Below are 12,344 nucleotides of genomic sequence, written 5' to 3' on the forward strand. Positions count from 1 at the left end.
TATATATATATATATATATATATATACACACACACACACACACAATGGAATATTATTCGGTCATAAAAAAAATGAAATTACGTTGTTTGCAGCCACATGGATGGAACTAGAGGTCATTATGTTACGTGAAATAAGCCAGGTACAAAAACATAAATTTGACACATTCTCACTTGTATGTGGGAGCTAAAAAAGCTGATCTCACAGAGGGAGAGAGTAGAAAGCCAGATAGCAGAGGCTGGGAAGAGTGTTTTGGGGCCATGAAGCGAGGTTGGTCAATAGATACAAACATACAGTTACGGGGAATAAGTTTTAATGTTCGATAGAGTAGAATAACTATAGTTAACAACAATGTACTACATATTTCAAAATAGCTAGAAGAGAGAAATTGAAATGTTCCCAACACATAGAAATAATAAATACCAGAGGTGACGGATACCCCAAATGCCCTGACTTGATCATTACACAGTCTATGCATGTAACAAAATATCATATGTACCCCACAAATATGTAGAAATACTATTTATGGGACTATATCATGCATGACATCAGCAGCTTCCTCAGAGAACAACCTTTTTTTTTGAGATGGAGTCTCACTGTGTCACCCAGGCTGGAGTGCAGTGACATGATCTTGGCTCACTACAACCTCCTGTCTGATTCTCCTCCTGATTCTCCTACCTCAGCCTCCCGAGTAGCTGGGATTACAGGCACCCACCACCATGCCTGGCTAATTTTTGTATTTTTAGTAGAGATGGGGTTTCACCATGTTGGCCAGGCTGGTCTGGAACTCCTGATCTTGTGATCCGCCTGCCTCAGCCTCCCAAAGTGCTGGGATTACAGGTGTGAGCTACGTGCCTGGCGTAGAGCAACTTTTAATGTAGGATAGAAGTAAAATGTTTTATGATAAAAACAAAGCACTGGATTTCCCTGGAGTCCCACAGTGTGAAATCTTCATTTTACCTGTATAAAACGTAAATCCAAATTGTATGTTGTTTTCTCTATTGAACTTTTAACTCCATTTACTCCAAGTAAGTTCCCATTATTAAAAGTGAGCTCTACCAGTATAATTTTTTGTTTGCAATATTCATCAATGTCTTTAGTGTGTTTTCCTTTTCTTTCATCAGGAAGTTCTTGAATCTGCTTAGCTTTTCTCTTGCTCTAAAAATTCCTCAATTTACGCAGATACCTGGGATTTAAATTCTTGTGTTGCTCTTCCTCTTATTTTTTTTTTCCATTGACAACATGTACGAACACACTAGCTATTGTCAAATGTCTAACAGTGCCTTTAATTCATTTTGGAGATTTTATAAACTAGACACTAGATGATAAATTCTACTAAAATATTTATATTTTTATAAACAGTCCTTTCAAATCTCTAACATAACCACCTTCACTTACGTGAAAGAGTATGTCACAGGAATTGCTGTTCTAAAAATATAAAATAAAGTAATATAAAAATTAAACTTAGTATTTGCTTAAAGATAAATACAAAGACAAATAATTCTGTAAATGAGATTACCAAGTACATTTGAGGTCTTAAAGTACATTCTGTTCAAGGATAAACATTTGGAAGGAGTGTTAAACCCCTGGACATAAACCATGCATTTAAGAAAGTTAGCATTTTATTTCATTTTCCTAAATACTCAAAAGTTTTTGTTAAAATCAATATGTAAAATGGCAACCCTAGGATTTGAGAGGATTTATAATCATACGTAAGTACCCTAAGACAAATAAGTTTTAGGCTCAGCTTTAACTTTGTTTTTTGAGACAGAGTCTCACTCTGTCAGCAGACTGGAGTGCAGTGGCGCAATCTTGACTCACTGCAACCTCCGCCTCCCAGGTTCAAGCAATTCTCCTGCCTCAGCCTCCTGAGTAGCTGGGACTACAGGTGCGCACCACCATGCCCAGCTAATTTTTGTGTTTTTAGTAGAGACAGAATGATTCTTAAAAATTTTCCACAAAGGAAACTGTAGTAACTATGACATGATTAAAATAAAATTTATCACGCCCTGACTTGGTGTTAGGTAAGCACTGTGCTCAGTGCTTCTTCTTAGTAATTTGCATAATCACACTGTGTGGTGTGGACTCTGATGATTGGCATTCTCTAAATCAGGGGTCTATAAATCAGATAATATGGGAATGTAGTGAGGCCAAGATCTGAACCCAGAAAGTTTACTTTTAACCACTGGTGTACAGGATTTTTTTAAAGTTTTAATTTAAAATTTAATTAAAAAGCTATATGTGCATATTTAATGTAGTAAAAAGTAAAAAACTGCTAGCAGGTTCTGAATAAAGCAGTGCTTTCCACCCCAGAGTCCACCTGTTCAGCAGCAACCATTTCCATCTCTTGTAGCTCTTTCTTCTGGTATTACTTCCACAGTTTTTCATTTTTTGAGATACGGTCTTGCTCTGTCACCCAGGCTGGAGTGCGGGGGTGTGATTATGGCTCACTGCAGCCTTGAATTCCTGGCCTCAAGTGATCCTTCTGCCTTGGCCTCCCACAGTATTAGGATTACAGGGGTGAGTCACCACATTTGACCTATTTCTGTATTTCTCAGTAATATATAACTTCTCTATTTCTAAGTAACATAGCTACTGCTTGATTTGTCCATTTTAGTAATTACTTTATGAATTCTTTAGTAGAGAAGAAATAAACTTCTACATGGCTGACTGAACTCTAATGACTGTTACAGTACAACTTAGAGCTAGAGTAATAGTCACTGTTCTCATGATTATGGTTATTTAATATTGTTCACATTTGAGGAACAAAATATGCTACGGTTATGTTTCTTTTCTTTTTTCTTTTCTTTTTTTTTAGACAGAGTCTCAGTCTGTCACCAGGCTGGAGTGAGTGGCACGATCTCAGCTCACTGCAACCTCCAACTCCCTGGTTCAAGTTGTTCTCCTGCCTCAGCCTCCTGAGTAGCTGGGATTACAGGCACGCACCACCATGCCCAGCTAATTTTGTATTTTAGCAGAGACAGGGTTTCACCATGTTGGCCAGGATGGTCTCGATCTCCTGATAATTCATTTTTCCTGGATTTTACAATCCTCTCTTTCTCTCAAATTTATAATGCTTGCTTCTATTATCTCTCTTATAGAACTAATAAAACTCCTTCCAGAGTAGTTAAGCCCATCAGATAATCTAGCCCCTCCTGGCTCCTCCTAGAAACATCCCTCCTAGAGCACCCAGAACTCCTGCTCCCATCTGGACAGGTGCTGGCTTGGCTGCAGTACAGCTGTCATCAGGGACTTTCCTGCACCTTCAATCTGGGAATTCCCTTTTTCTTTCTCCTGAGTTGAATAGCATTTCCCCTCTCGCTTTAGTGCACGTAGCATATACAGCTTATGGAACATGGTAGCATGCAGCATGTGTAGCGAGTATGAAGTGTAGTTTCCTCTCACTTTTGTGTATGTAGTATACCTTTCATTAGCTTCCTGAAAATGGGTACATAGGAGGTAAAATTTTTAGATATTAAGTGGCAGGGTATAAAATTCTAAATTATAAAGAATTTTTCTCAGCTTTCTGTAGGCAGAGCCATTGTCTTCTAGCTTCCAGTATTGTTTTGGAGAAGCCAGATTTTATTTCATCCTGGAAACCTTTAGGATCTCCTTATTCCTTGTGTTCTGCAATTTTACAGTGTGGCTTTGCTTTGTTTTACATTTTCCTGGGTACTTATATGGCCCTTATAATCTGCAAATGCATGTTTTTCATTTTAGAGATATATATGACTATATATACATACACACATATGTGTAATGTGTGTACACATATATGTGTAATCTTCCACAAAGTAGACAAAAGATAAATATATGAAAATAGGAAAGAAATATAGACATAAACATAATAAAATTAACAATAAGGCAAGAGTTTCAAAATCCAATTCAGTTATTTTATAAAAGTCTCCCCAAAAAAGAATAAAGAAAATGGAGAGGAGAAAATTAACATAGTAGTAATGTAATAAAAGATATAAATATATATTTTATTACATTACTACATTACTTATTTAATAATAAACATATTATTTAATTATATATATATATTACATTACTACTACGGTAATTTTCTCCTCTCCATTTTCTTTATTTTTTTTAGGGTGGGTTTTTACAAAATGACTGAATTGGACTTTGAAACTCTTGCATTATTGTTAATTTTATTATGTTTATGTCTATATTTCTCTCCTATTTTTCATATATTAATCTTTCTGTTTTACTTTGTGGAAGATAGTCTCCATTCTGAAAGCCCTTTTTTAAAGAAAAATGGCAGCCTATCATTTATGAATGCAAAACGTCTCATTTCTGTGAGTTTGTTTTGTTTTGTTTACATTTTCTTCCTCTCTCTACGTGTTTCCTCTGATTGTTCCTTTCTTTATTTCCCTCTGTTTATTTTGGTCTTTTCTTAATGGTAGAAGCTTTCTTAAGTGGTGAGGATTCTTGCCTATCCACACATGTTCAAGAATGAGTCAGCTGTAGAAGCTGCGTATGCACCTAAAGTATGTCAATCGGGAGGCTTCCCCGTGGAGAGTTAGGCAGGGGTCTGGACTTTTGCTGGGTTATCTTAAGTATCACTAATTGAAGGTACTTTTCTCTTGTCTGATCAGTTCTCCAGAAAGGATGCTCCAATCTCCTGGCTAGGGTGGAAGCCTGGGTACTGACATAGTGGGAGCCAAGCTGGGGAAGCGGGATGGGAGCCTGACCATTTGGTACTGAGCCATTCACATCATCTCCCCATTTTTAACATAGTGACTCTAGCCTCCATGATGTCCTCATCCCCAAACCCAGAGTCCTTCTGGTTTGCCTTCTCCAGAGAGTAATCATCTGGTCTTCTGCCTGAGTAAAGGAAGCAGAGTTCCCTGGCTGGCTGGGCTTAGGAGGAATCTGCCAGTCTCAGCACACCTTATTCAGATTTTCAAGTACTCTTCCATTTTACAGCTCAACAGGCAACTCTACTTTCAGCTTCACCTGATCTCCACTTTCCGAGCCTTCCTGGAACTCTGTGGCATGAATCAACTTTCTCCATCCTCCATTCTGTTAACACCATCACTGATCTATCCACTTTCTATCTTGCAAAATTATGTTGGATGTCTGTCATCGCTACCATTTCCTCTCCTGTTCTCTTTGCCATTGTGGTTTTAACCTTTTTCCCTCTCTAGTATCATTTTATTGGGGTTTTAGTAGTAGGTAGGGCTATAAATCCATATGATCAATTTGCCATATTTAACTAGATATTTTGTCGATTTTCATACACTTGTGAAATTACAATACTGGCCATTTACATTTTAACTCATCACTGTACACATCATTACCATGTTCTCTGGAAGAATCTGGGAAGCTGGATGCCAACCAGGATCCCTATAATTCAATCATCAGAATCTCAAACATCACCACCCATCAGAAAACTTTAATTTCATAAAAATTGAAAAATATCTTGCTAACAAGTTTTTTTAAAGGCAATGGAATATAGTGTATATTTCAAGATAGCTAGAAGAGAAGATTTTGAGTATTGTTACTACAAAGAAACAAATATTTAAAGTGATGGATATGGTCATCAAATTACCTCAGTTTGTTTGATTGTTACACTATGCAAATATCCATTGAAGCATCATGTTGTACCCCACACAGATGTACAATTATTATGTATTCATTAGAAAGAAAAGAATTTTAATGATAATTTTAATATTAAAAAAACTCTCAACACCCAAAACTGTATTGTAACACCCATTTCATTGGCTTAAATAGTCTGTAAAATGAAGTAAGTACATAAACTATAAGATTTTAAAAACAGGAGGTATTTACATTTTATAGCATTTTAAAATTAAGCAACTTTGCTGCAACGGCCTAAATGTAATGGAGAGAACCAGAGTGTGGATAGAATTTTCAAAGCAATCTAAAGGCATGGAGTAACGTTATCTCTAGTGGGGAATTTACAGTGTTTGCTACTGGCGACTGGAGTCTGATACACTTAGTAAGAATAAACGAGGGAGCCCAGCACAGTGGCTCATGCCTGTAATCCCAGCACTTTGGGAGGCCGAGGGTGGGCAGATCACTTGAGGTCAGGAGTTTGAGACTAGCTTGGTCATCATGGCAAAACCCCATCTCTACTAAAAATACAAAAATTGGTCGGGCATGGTGGTCCATGCCTGTAATCCCAGCTACTTGGGAGGCTGAGGCATGAGAATCGCTTGAACCTGGGAGGTGGAGGTTGCAGTGAGCTGAGATCACACTACTACACTCCAGCCTGGGCAACAGAGTGAGACTCTGTCCCCACACCCTCCCCCCCAAAAAAAAGAAAAGAAAAAGAAAAAAAATAAATGAGGGAGGGAATGGGAGGTGAAAATTTCTTCTGTAGGCCAGGCGCGGTGGCTCAAGCCTGTAATCCCAGCACTTTGGGAGGCCGAGACGGGCGGATCACGAGGTCAGGAGATCGAGACCATCCTGGCTAACCCAGTGAAACCCCGTCTCTACTAAAAAATACAAAAAACTAGCCGGGCGAGGTGGCGGGCGCCTGTAGTCCCAGCTACTCGGGAGGCTGAGGCAGGAGAACGGCTTGAATCCAGGAGGCGGAGCTTGCAGTGAGCTGACACCCGGCCACTGCACTCCAGCCCGGGCAAAGGAGCGAGACTCCGTCTCAAAAAAAAAAAAAGAAAATTTCTTCTGTATACATTTTCCTGGATCATCCCTTTTTGCTTTGTTGGGCTGTACACTGCCAGTGAGATGTTCTATCTTTGCTACACACATGAAGGTGGAATTACAATGTGCGATCCGCAGGTCAGGCAATCCTTTTTGCAAAACAAAATTTTTTCAACTTGAAAAATTTTAAGTATGCCTTGTAATCTTTCCCCAAACACTATACACAGGACAAAAAATGAGGGGTGCTCCTTTCACTCTTTTCTAAGTGTATGGTAGTGGGCTAGAGCTAGTGACTCTCAAATAAGCCAATCTGTTAGTACTATTTTAGATACATAATTGCAGCTCAACCTTACCTACCATCTTAGAAGGCTTCTTGGTGGATGGATGACACTAACTGTACAATGGCACAAGCATCTTTGTAAGGCTGAACTCTGCAGTGACATGAAACCTTTTGGCCTCAATCGCCTGCCTAGGCAAAGCCCCCTTCCTCACCAGTCCTGTCTAGCTCCCTCTTGACCTTCCATTCCCAGGCACCATTTCATGCCCACCCCATCATCCTGGCCAGGAGGACAGATATTCCATGGCTTATTAATTCCATTTCAATTTTAAGTCTTACCTGCTGCTCATTAAGCTTTCTCTGTATTTCTTCCGAGTTACAGGAATCGTAGACTATTGGTTTGGCCAGCTCTGACTCAATGTGAGCGAGCCAGGTCCTCAGGCTGCTCATGTTCTTATCGAGCTGCTGCACAGCCACCAGGGTCTCCTTCAGCTTCTTCACCCTGTGGGCAGAGAAGGGGGAACGTCCCGCTTCAGCGAGAGGACCACTCATGTTTCCCTCATGTGCAGAGGAGAACACTGGGCTTTAACAATCTTTTTAGGCAGAGAGTTAGAAACTCATGTGGAAGAAGCCAAAGATAGAAGAAAAAGGAGGATAGAAATTAGAGATGAATACAGACAACGGAGCAAGGATGCAGAGGAGGCAGGGGTCCAGGGCACAGGAGCAGAGATAAATTAGTTTTGAACACAGTTTTCCCAGTGTGAGCAGGGTGTGATCACAAGTTTGGGAAGAACACAGGTAGTATTTCTCAACTCCATTACTACCTACTTAGAGCAAAAATCAATTATTGAGTCCCTGTTAAGAGCCTGACATGGCTGAGTGTACACAGATTGCTCTAAAGAGAAAGGTCATGGTGATAATAAGCATATGATCAATGATCTATTAGTGCCCTTATTTAAAAATTGCTGCTACCTTTAGACTATGAGTCTCGCCTTTTGGTTCAAGAAATATGGCCACCTAATTGGCACTGCTCATAACAGAGGTAAACAGCAGATGAGCAAAATACTTCAAGCTGCTAGGGTGTCATCTTGGCTCAACTGAAGAGGTATCTATCTTCTTGAAAATATGTCAAGAGCAACATGACTTGTAAGACTCTAGGTTTGAGATACATTTAAAGGCAGGGATCTGCAATAGATTGTTCTCAAAGATTGACAACTTACACTTAGAGTCATGAGATATTCGCTCCCCCTCCCCCACCCCTGTATTACTTCCAGGCTTTTAAAGAAGTGATTTTCAAGCTGGGATTGTCACACAATCAGCGGAGGGTGCTTTCAAACCACAGGTGCCAACTACCAGCCACCATCTCCAGATGGTTGTGATACATTTCTCTGATCAAGACACACTGTTCTGAAGAAAATGTCTCATAATCAAAGTATTTTGAACATTTTGATTTATTTTTAGTTGTTTAAAATTGATATCATCACTTCTGTTTCAGTTTCAATAAATCAATGTTTCTCTCTCAAGTGAAAATGTAGTCGTTTGACAACATGATCGCTTTTCCTTTTGTCATTTTCCTCAAAGCACTGTCACATAAATGCTCTTAAAGGATTTTCACTATGGTCAGCTGTTAGTAATATCTATATTTCAATAATTGTAATTAATAACACTTCTATTTGAATAACATTTTCAGTTTGTAAAAACCCTCTTAGGAGCATTACCTTTTATTCTTTTAAAAAATGTGTATTTAAAAAATTATGTTCATATTTCAAAATATATTCTATTGGTAGAAAATGAAAATATGTTGCATTGTTTATTATGACTTAAAATTCCACTTGAGATAAGATTTCCCCAATTAGCTTTATAAATACAAATTGTACCCTGTCCCCCAGACACTTCAAGGCATTGGCCTTGAACACTATTTCCAAGAACTTTTACATACAACTCACTCACATTTCTCTCATGGCTAAGACAAAATTCATCTGCGCATCGGTCAGTGAATGACAGTTTTATTATGGCTACTGGGTACAAAGCTCATGAAGTACGCTTGACCAACCACAGCATGGACATGGAATTTTACATGGCTTTGGCCATAGTGCCCCAGACTGAAAGAAGACTTTACCATCAATAAACCCACTGGAACAGGCCTGAAGAATGGCACACAGAACAGAGAGGTCCGTCCTGCTTTTAATTCTGTAGGAAAATCTTTTCAGCAGCCTCTCCTACATGACCAGCTTCTTGTCTTCAGATTTCGTAGTATCTGAACACTTACTAGGCTTGGGGATGGTAATGTCATTAGGGTTTTACTAGAGGTCGCAGTGCTTGTTTCCTCCCTTCCTTATTTCAGTCCCCTGGTATTATTTATGCATTAATTGGTCTCCTCCATGGTAAGTTCCTTGGAAAGCTGGAAATCTGAGTTTCCATATTTGGCTATTTCCCTACCCTGGCCATGCTAAACTCAGGGCTTTGCACTAAATTGGGTACTGTTTAAATGGTTGCTAAACATTAATAATGAATATTCTAAGCGAATTGTGTTTATTTAATTAACATGTTTTCATTTTAAAATTTTTATCTGATATTAAGTGGGTATTAAATTTTACTTCTAGGTTCAACATTTGCCAATGCTCTATTTGTCAAGTACTAAAATTCATTCATTTTCTTGGTTCAAAACTCACTTACAAATATGATCAAAAGATCCAAAGCACAAAAGGATGCAAGTAAACACTGTTCCATAGGACCATCTACATTAGAAAAATAAATTACGGGATAACTTTTGTAATATTGAATGAGTTCTAAGTCAGAGCGGTTGGTATGCAATATGTCAAGGGCATCATGACATGGAAATGCGTGTTCATATAGTCCATTAGGGACAAGTTCCTCTTTCAAACAAATGTGTAAATTTGCTAAAGTCAATGGGGGTGAACATTTAAGCAGTTCTTTTTCATTTCTTTAAACAGTGTATTTTACTACAAATAGCAAAATGCAGTGTACGTATGTGCTGGGGGCGCAGATGTGAGCCTGGAGGGCATGGATAGTAGGATTAATAAGCCTTGGCTTATTAAACTTGATATTTATTTGCAGGACAGGGATCACCCTTTTTTTTTAGGAGAAATGTCCCATGTTTCTTTCCATTATTTCTTTAAAGATAATTTTTGGGTAAAGTGTCACAGTATTTTTATTTATCTATCATCGTGAGGAGTCTGAGCAACATTCCTTTTGGTAAACATCCAGGATTATCATTCAAATTAGACACTTGCAGACGTCACATGTCTGGGTAAGTTTAGCAGCTTGAGAAATCTGTAAGTCCCCGCAGCTTATGGTTCTTTCACAGTCCAGGCACTTGACCTTTCTTGAAAAGGATTCTACTATGAAATGCAAATATCCAGCTTCTTAACACGGAAACATGCATATACAAACACACACATATATATATACGTATGTATATACATACCTACACACATATACTTATAAATCTATATATATTGTATCTATATTTCACAACTTTCCTTCACAGTGATTTAGTATATCTGTAACCCAAAACAAAACAAAAAGTTCAAATTCTAAATATAATAGAACGAAAATTACCATTGGGTAAATCCTATTTATTTGTAGAAAAGTATCTGAGGGATGATACAGAAAAGGAAAATATTTTAAAAAATTAAAATAAAATTCCTGTCACATTTTATTCTAACTAAAAAAAATGAACTAAACATTTGCACAATGTGCTAAATTATTATTTTAGACATTAATCTGTACACATTGCACATATATTTTATAAGCTTTATATTAGAGACTAAAACTTACTGACAAGCACAAACAAAAGCAACTTTCTCAAACACACAACATTTTCTAGAGCCCTGAAATATTTTTATTTAATGAAAGGAAAGCTTTCAACTACAAAGCTGTGAACCAGCTAAGGCTAAATTTCAGTTTCATCAGAAGCCCATCCTTTAAATAGCAGATGATGGACTAACTGAGTCTTTTTCTGGATCGCTTTCCTGTGTCTCAGCTTCTCTACTCTAGCCATACTCCTTGTATGACGCATACGCTCCAGAGACAACTGGAATACTGAGTCATAATAAAGTCCATTAACCTTTTCATCCAGCTCTGCATGCCCAGTAGAGGTACTAGAAAACAAACCAACAAATAACTCTTGGGAGTCCACATGGCCAGCTATCTCCCAACACCAATCCTCTTCACGTAACGTTGGCAAAAACAGTTCTGGATTAAAGCTTCCAGCATCTATCCTACATACCCCATGTAACATGAAAGCTATGTACAATGGAAGAAACTCAAGAAGATGCCTGCCTTGTGACATCGCAGTTACAATCTGGGAGATCTGCGTCCACACAGCCGTCCTCTGCCATCCTCAGAGCACGCAGGTCCTCTGCCACCACCATGAAGCTTCCACGTGCAACAGTTAGACTCTGCAGAGCAAAAGGCTATATCCTGCGTGGGGATGAAAGTTTCCCCTTGTCTGTGTATAGAAGTATGAAAATGCTCACTCTAGACAAATGTTGGTAGTCTCTGCCCGATAATATGACACTGGGCAGTGACAAGTGGTCATGTTTCTAAATAAAACCTACATTCATTAACATGTGCCAGGCTTGATCTCCTGGAATGTAGGCCACGAGTGTAAGAAGGGGAAAAAGCTCAGTGTAATCTGTAAGGAGGAGGAAGCTACAGGTCTAAAGAAAGGACAGCAAAAACAACGTTGGCTGCAGACACGCTGCTGTTCTGTAAGGACAGTCAACTTTTCTTGCGGGCAGTTTGCTATGCGGGGAAGGCTATTTAAGGAAAACAAATCATCGCATTGCAAACAAACAAAATGTCCACAAGCACAGCAAATGGTAGTAGCAAAAGGAATAACTTTCTTCTTTTTTGGGTTCAGTATGCCAGCTCGGTAGTGTATACAAGAGTTTTAGGAGTTGTTTGGGAAGGTGGGAAAGTACATGCTCTTTATCTTTGAGTAGACTATTTGGGCAGGAAAAATAATGAAGAAATATTATTCTCCCTTACATATGCAAAACTTTTGTCCTTTAAAATGATGTAAGATGAGAAAATAACATCTTCATTTTAAGAAAATTTAAAAAATAACAATTCATTTGCTTCAGGTAACTCTTTTTCTTTTATGAATTTTGAGTTTCCAAACTTTCTGCACTAAGCATATGATAATTTAATAATTTATACTTTTAAAGAAAATAAGTCCCCAAGTTATTAATTCCTATAATTTAATAAAATATGACTAATGCTGGATGCTTTAAATCCTTTTGGGGATTAAAACTACACACAAATAAATAATAAATATTAAATAAATAATGAAAATTTGCTAAGTTCTTTCCACCGCCTACATGCATGAATTTGTAACTAAAATAAAAACAAAGCATTTGGTTCTGGTCGTGTGAGTTGTGCTTGTTTTTATAACAGCCACTAGAGGCACCCC

At 38.2% G+C, this 12,344-nt stretch overlaps 1 protein-coding gene across 1 annotated transcript in view; it reads right to left on the reverse strand.

Moving 5' to 3' along the window:
* Positions 1-12,344, reverse strand: part of SYNE1 (spectrin repeat containing nuclear envelope protein 1) — a 286,149-nt gene that overhangs the window by 36,230 nt on the left and 237,575 nt on the right. The window contains 1 exon segment of the mRNA XM_017887615.1: positions 7,244-7,406. Within this exon segment, the coding sequence (XP_017743104.1) occupies positions 7,244-7,406 (163 nt within the window).

This window comes from Rhinopithecus bieti, unplaced genomic scaffold, assembly GCF_001698545.2.
Source record: "Rhinopithecus bieti isolate Rb0 unplaced genomic scaffold, ASM169854v2 scaffold_16097, whole genome shotgun sequence".
NCBI classification, from domain to species: Eukaryota; Metazoa; Chordata; class Mammalia; order Primates; family Cercopithecidae; genus Rhinopithecus; species Rhinopithecus bieti.